Genomic DNA, 20,615 nt, shown 5'->3' with positions numbered 1-20,615 from the left:
ACTTCAGTCTCCTGCCGAAGCTCAGACGCCGCGCTTTGAGAAACTGTCAATCACAGCTGTCAATCACGATGACACGCCCAGCATTAAATTACTGCTAAAAACAAACTGTTTACAAAAATGAAGATCTGCACCTATTTCAGCACAATAACCAGTGCCTTAATCCACCAGAACTATCTTTCGGGACATTTTATTGCAAGTGTAATATTTTTTTTTATTTGGGCTCAAGTCTCCTTCATTAACACGGAGGAGGCGGGCTTTATGACTTGTACTGCAGCCAGCCCCCAGGGGGCGATCTAACGGCCGAAACCTTCACTCAAACGCAGGCCTGCGGCACACTTGTTCTGTATTAGTTTGGTCACTTTATTATTTTTAGGTTTACTTTATATTACTTTATTTTAGACATTTTGATTTATTAGTTATAGTTTGTCAGTTTATGTATGTGTCCTGATCTGTGATGTATATATTCTGGTGTGTGTGTGTCAGTCTTCAGTCTCTAGCGGAGGATCTGCTGGTGGCGACGGCGGATGGTTTCCTCCATATGCTGCATTGGGACAGTGTCAGTAACGGCCGCAGAGCAGTGAACCTCTGCACCATCCCCTTCTCCCTGGACCTGCAGTCCTCCAGAGGTCAGATCCGCTCTGTGTGTCTGTCGATTTGTCTGAATGTCATTTAGTCTTCCTGTCTGTCTGTCTGTCTGTCTGTCTGACTGTCTGTCTGTTGTTTAGTCTGCCTGTCTGTCTGTCTGTCTGTCTTCCTGTCTGCCTGTCTGTCTGTCTGACTGTCTGTCTGTTGTTTAGTCTGCCTGTCTGTCTTTTGTCTGTCTGTCTGCCTGCCTGTCTGTCAGTCTGTCTATCTGTCTGTTGTTTAGTCTGTCTTTTGTCTGTCTGTCTGTCTGTCTGTCTGTCTGTCTGTCTGTCTGACTGTCTGTCTGTTGTTTAGTCTGCCTGTCTGTCTTTTGTCTGTCTGTCTGCCTGTCTGTCTGTCTGTCTATTGTTTAGTCTGCCTCTCTCTCTTTTGTCTGTTTGCCTATTGTTTAGTCTGTCTCTCTCTCTTTTGTCTGTCTGTCTGTCTGTTGTTTGGTCTGCCTGACTGTCTGTCTGTTGTTTAGTCTGCCTGTCTGTCTTTTGTCTGTCTGTCTGCCTGCCTGTCTGCCTGTTGTTTAGTCTGTCTTTTCTCTGTCTGTCTGTCTGTCTGTCTGTCTGTCTGTCTGTTTATTGTTTAGTTTGCCTCTCTCTCTCTTGTCTGTCTGTCTGTTGTTTAGTCTGCCTGACTGTCTGTCTATTGTTTAGTTGGTCTATCTTTCATCTGTCTGTCTGTTGTTTAGTCTGCTTGTCTGTTGTTTTGTCTGTCTATAGTTTTATGTCTATCTACCCGTCTGTCTGTTTTGTCTGTCATTGTATCTTATATCTGACAATCTCATGTCAGTCTGTTGTTGTTTATCTTTCTTTTGTCTGTCTGTTGTTGTGTCTGTCAGTCTATCTGTCTGTCCTTTGTCTGTCAGTCTGTCTGTGCCTGTCTTGTCTCTCTCTCTCTCTCTCTGTTGTTCTGTCTGTAGTTTTGTTGTTCTGTCCTTCTGTGGTTCTGTCTGTCTGTTGTTCTGTCTGTAGTTTTGTTGTTCTGTCTGACTGTGTCTGTCTGGAGTTTTGTTTGGAGTTTTTGTTTTCTATCTGTCGGTTGTTTTGTCTGTTGTTTGTCTGTAGTTTTGTTTGTCTGTTTGTTGGTCTTTTGGTCTGTCTGTGTTTTTTTTCTGTCTTATCTGTGTCTATATCTGTCCGTCTGTCTGTTGTTTTTTCTCTGTCTGTCATTCTGTCTGTTGTTCTGTCTGTAGTTTTGTTGTTCTGTCCTTCTGTGGTTCTGTCTGTCTGTTGTTCTGTCTGTAGTTTTGTTGTTCTTTTTGACTGTGTCTGTTCTTTCTGTCTGTCTGTAATTTTGTCTGTAGTTTTTGTTCTGTTTGTCTGTAGTTCTGTCTGTGTTTTTGTTTTCTGTCTTGCCTGTGTTTATCTGTCTGTCTGTTGTTGTTTTGTCTCTGTCTGTCATTCTGTTTGTGGTTCTGTCTGTAGTTTTGCTGTTCTTTTTGACTGTGTCTGTTCTTTCTGTGTGTCTCGAGTTTTGTTTGTAGCTTTTGTTTTCTATCTGTCTGTTGTTTTGTCTACAGAATAACAGACAGAGACAGAACGACAGACCGACAAATTGACACAGACAAGACAGAAAACAAAAACTATAGACAAAAATACAGACAGACAGAACAAAACTACAGACAAAACCACGGACATACAGAATAAGACAAACAGAAAGAAAATAAAAACTACAGACATACAGAACAACAAATAGATAAAAAACAAATACTACAAACAAAACTACTGACAAAGAGCAACAGACAGACAGACAGAACACAAAAACTACAGACAAAACTAAAGACAGACTGGCAGTTTTTGTTTTCTATCTGTTTGTCTTATTCTGTATGTCTGTGGTTTTGTCTATAGTTTTGTTGTTCTGTCTGTCTGCATTTTTGTCTAGTTTTTGTTTTCTGGCTTGTCTGTGTCAATTTGTCTGTCTGTTGTTCTGTCTCTGTCTGTGATTCTGTACGTGGTTCTGTCTGTTTGTCTGTCTGTAGTTTTGTTGTTCTGTCTGTTGCTGGTGTGTGTGTGTGTGTGTGTGTGTGTGTGTTAATCTCTGTGTGTCATGATGATAGCATCTGTGTCTGTGTGTGTTTTCTCCAGGAGGGCCGTGTTTGGATCTGGACGGTGTGTATATTCGTGATCTGGAGTATTGTGCGACGCTGGATGGATTCGCTGTGGTGTTTGATGATGGGAGAATCGGCTTCATCACACCCACTGCTAACAGACTCGCCACAGACGTAAGACACACACACACACACACACGTCTGCAAACCATTTATAAAGGATGATGAACAGTTAATTAGCTGGTGTTTATAATCATGTATTGAAGTATATGGTGTGTGTGTGTGTTTGTGTGTGTGTGTGTGCAGCAGCTGCAGGGTGTTTGGGCCGCGGACGTCACTGATGGTACATGTGTAGCCGTCAACAACAAATACAGACTCATGGCCTTCGGCTGCACAAGGTAGATGTGTGAGAGTGAGTGAGTGAGTGTGTGTGTGTGTCAGATGTGGTCTATATCCGTGTGCGTTCATGTCTGTGTGTGTGTGCAAGAGAGTGTGTGTCAGGTGTGTTGTCTATGTCTGCGTGTGTGTGAGTTGGGTGTCTGTCTGAATGTGTGAAAGTATATGTGTGTGTGCGCACGAGAGTGTATCAGGTTTGATTTGTATGTGTGTCGAGTATATTCTGTTTGCAAGTGTGTGTGTGTGTGTGTGTGTGTGCAACAGAGTCTATCAGGTTTGGTTTGTAAGTTAATGAGTGAGTGTGTGTGCCCTCAAGTGTGTTATTAGGTGTGTGAGGGGGTCTGTGTGTGGATAGTTGTCATGTTACGCCTCTGCGTTTGTCTCAGAGCTGTTTCTTGTGCTCGTCAAGGTTTTATTATTGGAACAAAAGTGCAATAAAAATCTGAAATATTTTTAAAATGACAAACAAATGTTGTTTTATCGGAATATATGCTGAAATGTGACTTATATGAGAAGTTCATAAGTAATAGATAATATGAGGATGATCAATATTTCTAATTATTATCAGTGTTGAAGAGAGGTGTGCTGCTTCATATGTAGTGGAATTGATTATTTGAATATATTATATTGTATTCTATTATAGACTGTTTAAATATTTATTTTTATCGACTTGTGTTTTTTCTTTAACTTTGATCAAATAAATAAATATATTTATATATATATTGTGTGTGTGTGTTGCAGTGGCTCGGTGCTGGTCTACATGATTGACAGCTCCACCGGCTGCATGCAGCTGTCTCATAAACTAGAATTAACCCCTAAACACTATCCAGGTGAGACGCTTCTCTGCTCATCATGCTTAAAACACAGTCAGGAGTCAAAAACCACAGGCGGATGAGGATCATCCTTTATTTACTGCTCACACATTAACCACAGACCCACAATCCTCTCTGATCATGAGACACTGGCGCCCCCTGATGGCAGCTGGGGACATTAACATATTTATTTATATTTAACATATTTTTATTTATGTATTTTTAAAATAAAATCTGTCTCTTTTAGACATTCTGTCTCCGAATTTTTTAATTAAATGTAATTATTTTAAATTAACTAAATATATGTATATAAATTGTTGAATACTGAAATTCCTCCCAGAAATACCTATTTAAACTAAATTTAGATTTACTTTTTGTCATTTTTTTTAATGAAGATTTTGGTTCAAAGTAAAGCCAAATTGTATTTATTCAATATTTAAGTTAATTGTATACTATTATCTGATGTAATATACTATATTGTTTATAATATATTTATTATAATTATAATGTATTAATATTATATTTTATTTTTTAGATGTAATATATTATTATTTAGTTTATAATATATTTATTATAATTATAATTTATTAATATTATGTATTTCTATTATTATTAGATGTAATTTTTTATTATATTGTTTATAATATATTTATTACAATTATAATTTATTAATATTATACATTTATAATATATATATATATATAAATATATATATAATATATTATTATATATAATATATATTATATTAGATGTAATATATTGTTATATTGTTATAAAATATTTATTATAATTATAATTTATTAGTATTATAGTTTTATGTTATTATTAGATGTAATATATTACTATTTAGTTAATAATATATTTGTAGTATTTATAATTTATTCATATTATTTTCATTTTTATATTATACATTTTTTATTATACTTTTAATAATTTCTTGCCACTTTAATGCATTTTTTTTATAAATAATAAATTTTTAATAATTAATTTTTGTTATAATTCCACTCAAAATGCAGTCAAACTTATTTAAGCTTGTGTGTGTGTGTGTGTGTGTGTGTGTGTGTGTGTGTGTGTGTGTGTGTGTGTGTGTGTGTGTGTGTGTGTGTGTGTGTGTGTGTGTGTCAGATATCTGGAATAAGACTGGTCCAGTGAAGATGATCCGCTGGTCTCCGGACTGCAGTGTTGCCATGGTGACGTGGGAGTGTGGTGGTCTCTCTCTCTGGAGTGTGTTTGGTGCTCATCTCATCTGCACACTCGGAGAGGACTTTGCGTGAGTTACACACACACACACACACACACACTAATTCGCACATTTCCAAACACTCTCTCAGAATCACTCTCACACACAGAGACACACACACGCACCCACACACACATATATGTTAGTGTCTACTAGTGTTATTGGCAGGACTGTTAAAATTAAACTTGTGTGTGTGTGTGTGTGTGTGTGTGTGTGTGTGTGTGTGGGTATGCGTGTGTGTGTGTGTGTGTTTCTGCTGCAGGTATCGCTCTGACGGCACTAAGAAAGACCCTCTGAAGATCAGCTCTATGGTGAGTGTGTGTGTGTCAGAGACGGACACACTGTACAGTGGGTTAGGGTTAGTGTGTGTTTTTATTGTGTGTTTGTTACACTGTTAGTGTAATATTATTTAGTACTGAAAATCATCATTATTCTTATATGCAGATATGTAATGTGTGTGTGTGTGTGTGTGTGTGTGTGTGTTCAGAGCTGGGGTGTGGAGGGTTATCATCTGTGGGTGATCAGCAGTTCAGACTCGACTGTTACTGAAGAAGAAGAAGAGAAACTCCAGCAGAACACGATACTGCAGTTTCAGTTCATCAAGAGCGCACTCACTGTCAACCCCTGCACGGTGAGACACACACACACACACACACACACACACACACACACACACACACAAATAAAAAATAATTGTAGAAGAACAATATAATTAAAGTTTAAAGGGCACCTATGGTAAAAAATCTACTTTTCAAGCTGTTTGGACAGATCTGTGTGTTGGTATAGTGTATAGACATCAACCGTCATACTGGGCTGATATGAACACACCCAGTCCTTTTTTTTCAATTTAACTACAAAAAAAGGGTCGGCCAATTGGAGCTGTTTTCAAATCGATCGCACCATTATGTAGGTGTGCGATCCCCCCACCCACTGAATTGATTGACAGCTGCGCGCATTAACATGTTCCGGTAGTCGTGTGTTTATGTCAACAAGACCAGGCAGACATACGCAAAGCAGCCGGGAATAAAAGCTCTGTTCTGTTCGCTAGGACCAGCGATCATCATCAAATGTGATTAAGAGTGAGTTTCACATGTTTAAAGTGTTTTAAAACAGAGTATGTGTGTAATTAATTACAGCGTTTTACTTCAGCTTTACTTCATCAGCACAGCCGCGTGTCAGAACAATTATAAAAGAAGACGCTTCAATCCCGGTTTGTGGAAGTTAAATCAGGTTTATTTTGTACATTAGCATAACAGATATCCACACTTGAGGTTAGCCTTAACTAATCAAAACTAAACGAGTTGAATAAGACTGACATGAGCGTGACTGAAAACTGCATTTGATCATGTGTTAGATCTGTTCTTTGTTACTTGCCAACTGTTTGTTAGTTCAAGACTGCATTTCTTAACGTGAAACTATTTACACTAGATTTCTGATTAATAATGGTCTCTGCATAGCTGAGGACTCCCTATATTAAAGTGTTAAAGGGCCATGAAACCTCCTCGTTTCAGCAGGGTGTTTTCACACCTCTACTTTGGAAAAAGTCTGAAAAGTGGGCGTGTCCAGCTCTGTTTAGGGGGGAGTGTCGGAGGAACTAAAGAGGGAGGGTGTGGGAGTGTCTATTTGGGCACGCGCTGAGTTTCAGAGTCAAAACACACACCCACACACACAAACACACACAGGGGAGAAAGTGACTGTGTTTACATGGACATCTGTAGTGGAATTATTTGCCAAATGATTAAATGGTGGACTTTAACTGCAGTTTGGCTCTTTCATTCAGGGAATTCATTCATGCCCCTCGCGACACACGAGATATTTGATTGGAGGAAATGCTGTAAGCGTGTATTTTTCATGCAATGTTTGATACCGCACGGCGAATGAGAGAAAAAAAACCTCCGCATTTCCCGGAAACTTAGATGCACACGGCAGGTAGTGTCAGAAAGCCGCGTGTGTTATTCCGGTCACTAAATGCGGTGAAAATCCTACACGAGGTTAAAGTTTGGTTGTGGTGCTAACATGTTTACACTCGGTGCAATAGTTAACTTAGTTCGATACGAACAAACTGAATAAACAAAGAGCACTGGTCACTCACTTACCAAATCTGTAGAGACAGGACAATCACCAGCAGCTAGAGCCGCGTCTTTATTAAGAGGAGACGACAAGCGAATCCAGATCTCAGCGTTTGCAGATGAGAACAGCTCTCAGGTAAACAATAATCCTCCTTAAGCCTGGTTTATACTTCTGCGTCAAATGACCGGTATAACCCGCGGCGCATGTAACACGCGTGGCTGTGCATTTATACTTCTGCTGCTGTCTCTGTCGGTCTGCATTAACACTTCTGAAACGCTAGTTGGCAGTGAGGTGTAAATGTTCCTCTGTGTCGAGTTTCTTCGCTGCTGTTTTGCTTTTCCTGAACTCTTCCGGGATGTACAAGTGGCTCAAACTCGCTCATTTTGAGGCAGGAACCGGCAGACATGCAGCAACTTTAACTATGAGGTAAACACCGAACAAAACTTTCCATCTGAAGCTCCTTCACGGGACTCCACACTTGTAAACAATCGCTCCATCAGGCTCGCACCATTCACGCGGCTCTCGGTCCCGCCCAGACTCGTCAGCGCTACCAAGCCGACCAATCACAGAGCTTACGCTACGTGTCGTTGCGACGTAGTTACATTTACAGTTACATTACAGTTACCAGTGGCACCAAAAATTAGGCACCGAAATTCATATGCTGATTCGGTCCGGTACATACCGGTTACAACGGTACCGGTGCTAAATTGGCACCGGATTTCGGCACCCAACCCTATACCTGATCCAGCACAAATATGCGGTATCAAACCGATGTCTGATCAAAGTATCGGGATCGGTGCATCCCCAATATACACGCATCAATCTCTGCAAAGTGAGACACACATGCACTGACATGCACACACACATACACACATCAACTCCTGCCAAGTGAAATGCGCACACTTGCACTCTCCCACACACACTCATCAACCCATGCACAGTGAGACATATTACTTATGAGACATGAGCTGCATCCTATCGGTCTCTGCAGCATAGATCTTCTGACTGTGTGTGTGTGTGTGTATGTCTCTCTCTGTATGTGTCTGTGTGTGTGTGTGCGTGTTCAGAGTAACCAGGAGCAGGTGCTGCTGCAGGGTGAGGACCGCCTGTATGTGACGTGCGGGGACCCTACTCAGACTCAGACCCCGGGTCAGTGTGTGTTGGACAGCAGCAGCAGCAGCAGCAGCAGTCCCGTCCAGCGCTCCTCCTCCACAGCTCCACTCTCTCAGGGCCTCAGCACTTTACTGGGACACAAGCACTGGCAGGTGGTTCAGGTACAGCACTGACCCCAGATCAGACTCTGCACATGACCACACGTTCATCTCTGAGTGTGTCTGAGTGTGTGTTTCTGTCTCTCCGCAGATTCACAGCACATATCTAGAGACTAACTGGCCCATCAGGGTAAGAAACGCCCATGACAGGAGGCGGGGTTTATGCAAATTAGTCACTTTGATCATGTTGATGTTGGTCAGTGGCAGATAAAAGACTGACCACTATGCTGTGTGTGTGTGTGTGTGTGTGTGTGTGTGTGTGTGTGTGTGTGTGTGTGTGTGTGTGTGTGTGTGTGTGTGTGTGTGTGTGTGTGTGTGTGTGTGTGTGTGTGTGTGTGTGTGTGTGTGTGTGTGTGTGTGTGTGTGTGTTTGTGTGTGTTTGTGTGTGTGTGTTCAGTTTGCAGCTATAGACTGGTCTGGTCAGTGTGTGGCCGTCGCCGGGCGTCGGGGATTTGCACATTATTCATTATATACCAGAAAGTGGAAGCTGTTCGGTAACGTCACGCAGGTACACACACACACACACACACACACACACACACTACATCTTCATTTAAAGACCAATAACTCATGATGGAGCCTGTCTGAAATCAGTATTTTGTGTCTTTATGTGCAACTTTGTGCATGTGTATGTGTGTGTGTGTGTGTGTGTGTGTTTTTGTGTGTGTGTGTGTATGTATGTATGTATGTATGTGTGTGTGTGTGTGTATTTTTTGCAACTATTTGTAAGTGTGTGTGCGTTTGTGTGTGTGTGTTTATGTTCAACTGTTTGTTTGTGTGTGTGTGTGTATTTGTTTGCAACTGTGTGTATTTGTTTGCAACAATGTGTGTTTGTGTGTGTATGTGTGTGTATTTGTTTGCAACTATTTGTGCATGTGTATTTGTGTGTGAATGTGTGTTTGCAACTATTTGTGCATGTGTGTGGATGTTTGTGTGTTTATTCATGTGTGTGTATTTCTTTGTGTGTGTATTTGTTTGCAACTATGTGTGCGTGCGTGCGTGTGTGTGCGTGCTTGTGTATGCGTGCGTGCGTGCATGCGTGCTTGCGCGTGTGTGTGTGTGTGTGTGAATAATTCTGTGTATGCATGTATGTGCTTGTGCATATGTTTTTGTGCATGTGTGTGTGTGTGTACACTTGTGTTTGTGCCTGTGTGAGTGTGTATTAGTGCGTGTGTAAATGTTTGCGTAATTGTTTACACTAGTTTGTAAATGTTTGTGTGTGTATTCTTGCGTGTATGTGTGTGTTTCAGGAGCAGAATATGACTGTGACCGGTGGTCTTGCGTGGTGGAATGACTTTGTTGTTGTTGCCTGTTACAATTTCATTGATCGTCAGGAAGAGGTAAGACGAGTCACTCCTCTGAGTGTGTGTGTGTGTGTGTTTATTTATTTATGTGTGTGATTGTGTGTGTGTGTGTGTGTGTTTATTGATGTGCTTATAAATGTGTGTGTGTGTGTGTGTGTGTTTGCAGCTGCGGTTGTACGTGCGCTCTGCTAACCTGGATAACGCATTTGCCAGCATCACTAAACTGCACGCCGACACACTGCTGCTCAACGTGTTTCGCAACATGGTGATTCTGTTCAGAGCCGACTGCTCCATCTGCCTGTACAGCATCGAGAGACGCCACGACGGGTACACACACACACACACACACACACACACACAAAACATTTTTCATACAATACCACCATTATTCTCACACACAAAACATCATAGACGCACGTGGACACACACACACACACACACACCCACACACACACACACACACACACACACACACACACAGGAGAGGGCTTTAGACAGATTGTGTGTTTTGATATCACCCTGTTGTGTGTGTGTTCAGCCCGAGCCCGTCCGCCAGTGTGGAGCTGCTGCAGGAGGTCTCCATGTCCCGCTATATTCCTCACCCCGGCCTGGTGGTGTCTGTGACCCTCACATCAGTGCGCACGGAGAGCGGCATCACACTCAAAGCCCCACAGCAGGTACACACACACACACACACATACAAATACATGTACACACACACACATACAAATACATACACCCATACTCATATACACACAAATTTACAAATTCACACATGCTGTCATACACACACACAACTCAGATGTGCACGTGTGTGTGTGTGTGTCAGGCCTGTTCGGCTGAGAGTATCCTGCTGAATCTGGCTGGTCAGCTGATCATGCTGCAGAGAGACAGATCCGGCCCACAGGTACGAGAGAAGGACGCGCCGGCCAATCACAGCAAACTGGTAAGTATGAGGCTCCGCCCACAGTCTGATCTTGCTCATGTTTAATATATACAAAGTAAGTTTTCATTTTTCGTAATTGAGTTTTAACAGTATAAATTGTTGATTTATTACTTATTTTTTAACGGAATATACATTTAAATAAGTTTTTAATGAAATATGTTAGTTTGTTTTTGTTTGTTTGTTTATTTAATCTATTTATTTGTTTGGTTTGTTTGTTTTATTTTATTTATTTAATGAAATGAAATGAAATTTTTATTTTAATGTATGTATTTTTTATTTAATGTCATTATTTTGTTATTATTTTTATTATTTATCAGGAGAGCGGATAATTAATAAAAAGTTATTGTTATTATTTTGTACTAATTAATTTTAGTTCAATTTAATTGTTTATTGTTTTATTTATTTAAATTAAATTAAATTACATTTCATTTAAATACATGCATTAATTTTATTTGTGCGTGTGTGTATACTATATATATATATATATATATATATATATATATATATATATATATATATATATATATATATATAAATGGTTGTATGTTTGTTTTTTATGTATTTTTGTTTTATTATTCTGTGTTAATTAAATTTAGTTTAAATTGTTTATTTATAAATTCTTACATTTTTTGCATTTATTAAATGCAAAAAATTAAATAGCATTTTATTAAAATTCATTTATTTATTTTATTTGTGTGTGTAGGTGTATTTATATATATTTTAATTTAATTTATTAAGTTTTTTTTTCCTGTTCATCTCCTTGTTCAACCTCAGTGTGTGGATGAGTTTTAATAATTAAATTAATTGAATTATTTGTTTATTTATTTTTTATTTTATATAAATTAGTTTCAGTTAAATTCAATTATTAGAACTATTTCTTATTTAAATCAAACCAGATTTAATTTAAACTCATGCATTTATTTCGTTTTTATTTCACATATATATATGATATGTTTCCCAGTCCTGGGTTGCAGCTGGAACGGCATCTGCTGTATAAAACATATGCTGTAATAGTTGGTGGTTCATTCCGCTGTGGTGACCCCTGATGAATAAAGGGATTAAGCCGAAGGAAAATGAATGTAAATATATGTTCCTGGTGGTCCTCCCCAGCTGCCGTTCTGCCCGCCGGTGGTTCTGGCGCAGTGTGTGGAGAGCGTGTGGACGTCGAGTCGCAGTAACCGTAAGAAGCGTCACCTGATGGAGGCGCTGTGGCTCTCCTGCGGAGAAGCGGGGATGAAGGTGTGGTTGCCGCTGTTCCCCCGAGACCACCGAAAACCGCACTCGTTCCTGTCCCGCAGGATCATGCTCCCCTTCCACATCAACATCTACCCGCTGACGGTGCTGTTCGAGGACGCGCTGATCCTCGGAGCTTCCAACGAGACTGTGCTGTTTGACGGGCTGAGCTCGAGTGCGGAGCCACTAGAGGCGCTGTTCCCCTACTGCACGGTGGAGAGAACATCACAGATATACCTGCACCACATACTAAGACAGGTAATATTACAGTTCAGCATGTTTAAAGGAGACCTGTTATACTGCTCTACACAAGATGCGAAAAAAAAAGTCTCTGATGTATAGAGTGTGAAGTTTGACCTCAAAAGATTACACAAACAATGCTCTCTGAAACGGACCCTTTTTATCTTAATTGTGGGGTTTTGGTGACTGTTGCTTTACATGCAAATGAGATTGTGCTCTTTTCAGAAAGGGGCAGAGCTACAAATGAGTGTATCAGCATAATGGCAGATTCAAACCAGGACGTTATCTGTGTGAAAGTGTGTGTAAAGAGATATTACCCATACCTCCAGACCGGTTTTTTTTGTGTTTATTTTATTGTTTATTATTTCATTTGTTGGTTTGTTTTATTTAATTAAATTAAATTACATTTTTATTTAAATGTTTTTTTTTTAGTTTATTGTAATTTTAATTTATTTGTGTGTTTTTTGTTTATAATTTTTTTTTCGTAATGAGCAGTGTGTGCAGAATATTTATTTTATTATTATTTATTTTATTTTTTATATTATATTATTTTATTTATTTATTTAATTTATTTTATTTTTTTAATTATTTTATTTAATTATTATTTATTTATTTTATTTTATTTTTATTTTTTTACATTTTGTTTTAATATTTTGTTATAAATATTTAATATTTAATATTTCATTTTAGTTAAATTAAATTGCTTATCTTTTCATTTGTTTAAATCAAGTTGCACTTCTTTTTATTACATGCATTTATTTTATTTGTTTGTATATATATGTGTATGTGTCTATATGTGTAAATAAATATTTAAATATATTTGTAACAACATAAAAATATGTAGGTTTGACCACTGCACTTTGATTACGACTCTCCCTTTGTATGTGTCATCAGAGGGGGAAAGCCCCGCCCACTAGTGACCATCTCTTCCTCATTAGCATAAACAGCAGCCCTGAGTAAGAAGCAGCCGTCTGTCCTTTAGTTTTAAATTTGCCTCTATGCTGACACACAGGCATTTGTAGCTCCGCCCGTTTTTAAAAAGAGCACAATCTCATTTGCATTTAAAGCGACAGTCACCAAAACACCTCAATTAGCATCAAAGCCTAGAAGGGTCAGTTTCAGAGAGCTGGAGAACAATATCTGTGTGTTATTCTCAGCTCAAACTCCACACACACTCATCAGAGACTTATTTTACATCTTATTCAAAGAGACATAATAGGTCTCCTTAATATAAGCTGGAAGCTAAAACTCTCCTCAACTGTGTTTCAGCTGCTGGTGCGTAATCTGGGTGAGCAGGCGCTGATGTTGGCGCAGTCGTGTGCATCGCTGCCTTATTTCCCGCATGTTCTGGAGCTGATGGTGCATGTGGTGCTGGAGGAGGAGGCCACGTCCAGAGAGCCCATCCCTGACCCGCTGCTGCCCACCGTGGCCAAATTCGTCACCGAGTTCCCGCTCTTCCTGCAGACTATCGTCCACTGCGCACGCAAGACCGAATACGCCCTCTGGAACTACTTGTTCGCCGCTGTCGGGAACCCCAAAGACCTGTTTGAGGAGTGCTTGATGGCGCAGGATCTGGACACGGCGGCGTCATACCTGATCATACTGCAGGTGGGAGAAGATTAACCCTTGTGTGGCTGTTGGGTCATCTTCATCCACTCTGGGCTGATTTTGAAGCTTAATTTGGCCTCGACTTTCTCTGCGTTTGAGCAAATGGAATGATATTTGGTGACAAATCTTAATTTTGCAATTATTACTGGGGGAAATTATTTGAAATTCGTTAAACTCAATAATACACTGGGCAGATTGACTCCCCTTTTGTTATGTTTGTGGCTGTTTTTGTCTCATTGACTTCCATTATAATCTAATAATTTATTATATTCATAATAATATTTGTTATAATCTTAATAATTGGTATTATTATGCGTATAATCATGCATTGTTGATTGTTGCTGGTTTTTCCTGTTGGGAAGAGGGACAATGTGTCATTTTGTTTGTCTTCAGAATATGGAGGTTCCAGCGGTCAGCCGTCAGCACGCCACACTGCTCTTCAACACTGCTCTGGAGCAGGGGAAGTGGGATCTGTGTCGACACATGATACGATTTCTCAAGGCGATTGGCTCAGGGGAGAGCGAGACTCCGCCCACCACACCTACAACTCAGGTGAGAGAGATGGAGAGAAAGATTAAAACATGGGGAGTCTGTGAGGATTAATTAAAGGGCCATGAAAGCCCCTCGTTTCAGCAGGGTGTTTTCACACCTCTACTTTGGAAAAAGTCAGAAAAGTGGGCGTGTCCAGCTCTGTTTAGGGGGGAGTGTAGGAGGAAGAAAAGTGGGATGGTGTGGGAGTGTCTATTTGGGCACGCGCAAGTTTCAGAGTCAAAATACACACACACACACACACACACACAGGGGAGAAAGTGACTGTGTTTACATGGACATCTGTAGTCGAATTATTGGCCAAATGATTAAATGGTGGACTTTAACTGCAGTTTGGCTCTTTCATTCAGGGAATTCATTCATGCCCCTCGCAACAAACGACATATTTCATTCGAGGAACTGCTGTAAGCGTGTATTTTTCATGCAATGTTTGATACCGCACGGCGAATGAGAGAAAAAAACCTCTGCATTTCCCGGAAAAAGATGCACACAGCAGGTAGTGTCAGAAAGCCGCGTGTGTTATTCCGGTCACTAAATCCTACACGAGGTTATAGTTTGGTTGTAACTGTTAGTGCTAACTTGTTTACACTCGGTGCAATAGTTTGTTTGATACGAATAAAATACGAACTGAATAAACAAAGAGCACTGGTCGCTCACTTACCAAATCTGTAGAGACAGGACAATCACCAGCAACTAGAGCCGCGTCTTTATTAAGAGGAGACTAAAGCGAATCCGGATCTCAGCGTTTGCAGATGAGAACAGCTCTCAGGTAAACAATAATCCTCCTTAGACACGTAAGTTATTGTTGTCGAGCGTCGTGTACACTGTTAATCCACACGTGACTCCAGCTGCGCTCTCACAGAGAGAAAATGAAAACAAAACTTCACTGCAGCAAACTATAAAAGCAACACTTCACGCTTGTTTTGCCAACACAACGTGGCGTCTCTGTCGTCTAAACACTGTGACAGTAATGAATATTAATGAAGTTGCAAAATAGAGCGCACTGATTGGTTTGAACCGAGCTTTACTTATGCATTAATGCATCACACTGTAAGACGTAATAAGACACACTCTGGCACAGACGTCCAGTCTGCACGCTGGAATACACGCTATTGTCTCATGGCCGTGACGCAGCTTCGAAAATTCGTTTCAAACCGGAAGTACTAATTTGCTTGAAATAACGCAAAAACAACCAATTTACACTTTTTAGTGAAATATAGGTGTCCTAATAGTGTTTATAGCAGTGTGGGACACATATACCACTGTCAACAGCTCAACACATGTGTTCTGGTGTTTCGTGACCCTTTAAAGTGTTTTATGGAGCCTTTAGTGGCCAGATGATGAACTGCAGTCTTCTATATCAGCTTTACTGAATGCACACTGTTATGTCTTTCTTTTATTTCATTACTTTAAAACCATTTAACATTTTTAATTCGTTTAGAAAAAATATTTGTTGTTTTTATTTCTTATACTTGTATTTAGGGTTAAACTTTCCAGCCAATTTCCAGGCTTTCTTAATAGTTTTTGCAACTAAATGACTTGTTTTGTTGGGATTTTTTGCGATATTTGTGGTCAATTTTGCACCATTTCTTTTATTGTTTGTTTTATTTTGTGTTTTTTTTGCACTTTTTTATTTCGCCATTTCTTTTGTTTTATTTTTCCTTTATTTCAGCATTTGTTTGTTTTATGTCTTCACTTTTATTGTTTGTTATTTCGCCATTTCTTTTATTGTTTATTTCTGCACTTTCATTGTTTGTGTTTTGTTTCAGCATTTCTTTTATTGTTTGTTATATTTCACCATTTCTTTAGTTTATTTCTGCACTTCTTTGTGTTTTTCGGCACTTCTTTTATTGTTTGTGTTTTAGTTCATCATTTCTTTTATTGTTTGTTTTTTAATTATTGATCCCAGAATGTGTGTTTGCTTGTATGTGTGCAGGAACAGAGCCCCAGCAGTGGTTTTGAGTTCTTCAGGAACCGCAGCATCAGTCTCTCTCAGTCTGCAGACAGCATCGCCGCAGGGAAGTTCAACCTGCAGAAGACCATGAGTATGCCCACCGGACCCTCCTCCAAGAGGTAACAACACACACATTCATTTAAATCTAACGAGGACGTTAAATTGGGCAGCCTATTCCAAAGAAATTAGGACATTTTTGGGTCTTAAATTATATTTGTTGAGATCTTAAAAAGCATTAAATGTTACTTTTAAAATGGTGCAAGAACCCTGAATCTAGACTTTACCGGTTTCCCTGATGAAAGCATCAGAAATTGTTTTCCCGCTAACATCATCTAATGGCTCGTTTCCACTGACTGGTACAGTACGGTACGGTTCGGGTCTGTACGGGTCACCTTTATCAGGCTTGCATTTCCACCACAAAGTGTACCCTTTTTGGTGGGTGTGGTGTACAAAGTTTAAGTCGACGTCATGCTCGCTCAAATAAATGTCTAGAGTAAGGCTGTACGGGTCTCATATGAGCAGCACTTCTCACAAAATTTATACACATAAATACTTGTTTATAAATGTTTATTACTAACTTTTCTATGAACAGGAGTTGATTATAACTGCAGATCAATGACAGTGTGAAATAGCCTACTGTAACGTCTGTAATTATATTAAATAGATATATAAATGCAACATATATGAACACATAAAGCCCCTTACGGTCTCCGATATATTATTAATTACAGAAAAACTACAAACATTATACATTTAGTACTTATTTTTTGTTCAAAAACACACGCATTATAGCCCACAGTCAGCGCAAACCTCTCATCTGTGTGTGTAATCTTCAGCAGCACATGTCAGCTCTGTTAGAGAGTCAATCTGTCATTCCCAGTTCATAATAATCCAAAAGGCGAAGATAAACATGGCAGTTTGTTCATGATTCAGGTTGTGTCGTAAATTTTGACGTCTCATCAATTACAAATTATCAGACCGGAGGTTTTGAATATCAGAAAATAGACTTTATTCTCCATAATAAAGCCGAGAAAGAGCAGAGCAGACCCCAGAGCATTCTGAAGTCTCTCCTGGACACCTTCTAAAGTCTCTCCTGCTCCTTCTCCTTTATTTATGTTTTTGACACACCCCTATGTGTCTCTTTTTAACTTTTGACCATTTTTGAATAGGTTTTCTAGTCTAAGGGATTCTGCTATTCTTGGCTCTCAGCCCACTAGCTCATGTCAACAGAGATGTTGCAGGTCTGTGTCAGCAACTGTTTTGACACCAAAGTTCTCTCTCCATAGATGCCACTTATGCAAAAGAATTAAGTGTTTACATACATTGTCATGAAAGCATAATCACTTGATAATATGTTACCCATTCTAACTTCTGACACATATAGCTTCATAGAAGTATTTAACATATATGATCAGTGCTTTACATATTCAGTTATTCTACACAATCAGTCACTCAGCCTTCTCCTAGTGTTGCTCCTGTGCAGGCATACTCATCTTACACAGACATATCACTGTATTTTTAACACAGGCTGGCATGTTTGCTGCAAACACTACATACATTTTGTGAAGAGAAAATTAACTGCTTTAAACTTAGAAAATACGTCATACAGAGAGAATAGAAATCTTCTTCAGGTTGTTTAACACTTTTGCTCCTGTGTTTTGCCGGGTTTCTCCTTTTTTCTGTGCTTTACACTCGCTCTTGTCCTTTTCTTTCTGAATGGATCAGATGACGGAGACACTTAAACAATCACACTAACACGTTATTATCATCAGCTCAAGAAGTTTGTTATATCAAATATAGACGCGATCGTGCGCTCCCGAAAGAAAGCGAATAGCGCACGCACTTTTAGACGGGCTCGTAAAGCAACAACAGGACATGGTAGATTTTGTTTTTCTTTGCATTGTGTCTGTTCATTAAGGCGACGACACGGTTTGTTTGAGCCCGGGTCATCCATGGCTGGTTATTTTATGCATGTAGTAACGTTATATCCATGTAATCTCTCGGCTGTGTATTAGAACATGGCGGATCCTTTGTTTACATTCTGTCTAGCTCCACGAGCTTGTGACGTATCTCTGTAACCAATCAGCGTTCAGCTGCACGTGTAGCTCCACCTTTTGGTACCCTTTCTCGTTTTTGGGACCCTTTCGAAAGGGCGCCGAAAAAGTGGTACGGTTTGGTTCGGTACGGTTATTGACAGTGGAAACGGCCATAAAAGCGTACCAAACCGAACCGTACCGTACCACTCAGTGGAAACAGGTACAAAAATGGTGGTTTCCCCTCATCATAGCAGCATCAGAAATGGTGTTTCACAGGTAACAGCTGTAATCAAAGCAGCTCTCAAATGATCTCGTACCAGACATTAGAAACTAAATGAAAGAGAAACTAGTGGCGGATAGTTTTGTGATGACTGACGCAAACAATTCAATGTATGGGATACACTGTTCACAAACTGTGTAGCTGCGTCCCAAATCGCACACTTATGCACTATTCTACGCCATTTTGTAGTATAAATAGTGTGAGTAGTGTGTTCACACTAACTACTCTAAAAACATTAAGTGCACTTTAGGGTTCAACGCTAAGGACATTTTCTACTGGCCCGACTGGATCAGCAGTTCAGATTTTTACTGGCCCTGCCAAAATTTTCACTGGCCCCACCAAAATAAAAAAAATTAAAAATAGCTAATTTTTTAGCCACATATTTTAAATAATGTGTCAAAAATAATGTCTTTAAATCTAGAATTTAAATATTTTTAAAGTGTTAAAATATTCAGCAGTAAAATACAGCAGTGTGGAAAATGTGCAGGTATTTTATTGCTAAACAAAAAGTGGCGGACTTAAAAGTGATGGAAAATTATGCAAAACATCACTTCATTTTTTTCGTTGCGTTGTACCCATGTAAATATCTTTTTCCACAACGTTGGAAACAGACGTTTTCTTTTAGCCTCATAATTTGATGTTGTCGTCTCTTCACTGTTCTGGTTTTTACCAGGTTGTGGAAAAAATAACGTGCTCACAACAACCAATCAGATAAAGGGAACCAAAAAGCAATATGGGGTTTACGACTTTACAGAAAACGTAGCATTCTGAGACTTAAAAGCACAAATTGTTTCTCGGTTCTAAGACTGTATTTGCATACAATTGACATAGTAGCAGGCAAATAAAAATTTAATGACAAGGCAGCACTTGCCTGATCGGGCCAGTAACCATTCTCTCTACTGTCCCGAACATCTCTCATGCTGGCCCCGGGCCATCGGGCAGTCCTTATTGTTGAGCCCTGACCCAGATGATGCACTCATTCAGCCGCTAAAATGAAGTGTGTAATGATGGACACTTCACACACTCAACGACCGCAGGTTTGTTTACGTAGCGGAAGGGGCGGAGCTATCGAGCGCACATGTTGGATAACTTTATTTATTTTGGATGGTGAAAGCAAAATTCTCCTACGAGAGTGATTATAGCGCCTCCCGATGGTGAATGCGGCAATACTTACAGCAGGTATTATTTGATAATTCGGTCGTTTATTTCACTGATTTGGCGACCGTCAAACGTCATCAGGGAAACGGTTTGAATTTCCGTTTAGTAAAAAAACATTAGTGTGCCATTTGGGACGACACTACATACATATACTATCCTGTTGAGTGTGGTAGTGCATAAGTACATAGTGCATGAGTCCAAAGTGTGCCATTTGGGACGAAGCTTGTGTCTGTGTGATTGTGTATCTTTATAATGTGTGTGTGTGTGTGTGTGTCAGTGGCGAGCGCTGGTGTAAGGACAGTGACTCAGCAGAGAATCTCTACATTGATGTGATGTTATGGAGACACGCTCGCCGTCTGCTGGAGCAGGTGCGTCTGCGGGATCTGGGCTGTTTCTCTGCTCAGCTGGGCTTCGAGCTGATTGGCTGGTTGTGTCGCGAGCGCACGCGTGTCGCACGAGTGGACGACTTCGTCACCGCGCTCAAATGCCTGCATAAGGACTTCCTGTGGCCGTTTCCTGTTATCCCAGCATGCACCATCAGCTCGCCGCTCAAGAACGGACGCTGCCGCCCAGGTGTGTGTGTGTGTGTGTGTGTGCGTGCGTGCGTGCGTAAAGCTTTATTATATTTTAATTTATTCATTAAATATTATTTAGCTATATTTAATATTTTGACATGTGCTACCCACGTTTATTTTTTATCTAAATTATATAATTTATTGATTAATAAGCTTATTTATAAACATTTATCTACACAGTGTACATAATGTTAGTAATTTGTTTTAAATAATATAATATTAAACTAACACAACTTACAGACTGCAGATCATTTAAATGC

The 20,615-nt window shown here is 39.7% G+C and overlaps 1 protein-coding gene across 8 annotated transcripts in view; it reads left to right on the top strand.

Moving 5' to 3' along the window:
* The window catches only part of ric1 (RIC1 homolog, RAB6A GEF complex partner 1), a 75,479-nt gene that overhangs the window by 42,449 nt on the left and 12,415 nt on the right, over positions 1-20,615 (top strand). For 7 of the 8 annotated variants that reach the window (XR_015519390.1, XR_015519392.1, XR_015519395.1 and 4 more), the window contains exons 5-23: positions 484-626; positions 2,721-2,857; positions 2,990-3,081; positions 3,821-3,909; positions 5,017-5,161; positions 5,394-5,442; positions 5,619-5,762; positions 8,269-8,475; positions 8,564-8,602; positions 8,870-8,980; positions 9,723-9,812; positions 9,943-10,103; positions 10,315-10,453; positions 10,606-10,722; positions 11,833-12,213; positions 13,465-13,803; positions 14,197-14,355; positions 16,289-16,425; positions 20,058-20,353. Coding sequence is in view for 1 of the 8 variants with exons in the window: in NM_001442814.1 (NP_001429743.1) it covers positions 484-626; positions 2,721-2,857; positions 2,990-3,081; positions 3,821-3,909; positions 5,017-5,161; positions 5,394-5,442; positions 5,619-5,762; positions 8,269-8,475; positions 8,564-8,602; positions 8,870-8,980; positions 9,723-9,812; positions 9,943-10,103; positions 10,315-10,453; positions 10,606-10,722; positions 11,833-12,213; positions 13,465-13,803; positions 14,197-14,355; positions 16,289-16,425; positions 20,058-20,353 (2,975 nt within the window). In the remaining 7 variants the exon portion in view is untranslated. Of the gene's footprint in view, positions 1-483; positions 627-2,720; positions 2,858-2,989; positions 3,082-3,820; positions 3,910-5,016; positions 5,162-5,393; positions 5,443-5,618; positions 5,763-8,268; positions 8,476-8,563; positions 8,603-8,869; positions 8,981-9,722; positions 9,813-9,942; positions 10,104-10,314; positions 10,454-10,605; positions 10,723-11,832; positions 12,214-13,464; positions 13,804-14,196; positions 14,356-16,288; positions 17,240-17,937; positions 19,732-20,057; positions 20,354-20,615 lie in introns of those variants that run through there. The other variant, XR_015519397.1, reaches the window with a different exon arrangement.

Source organism: Danio rerio, chromosome 21, assembly GCF_052040795.2.
Source record: "Danio rerio strain M-AB ecotype USA chromosome 21, GRCz13ab, whole genome shotgun sequence".
NCBI classification, from domain to species: domain Eukaryota; kingdom Metazoa; phylum Chordata; class Actinopteri; order Cypriniformes; family Danionidae; genus Danio; species Danio rerio.
The sequence above is the reverse complement of the archived record's forward strand: the minus strand, read 5'-3'. Positions and strand labels throughout refer to the sequence as shown.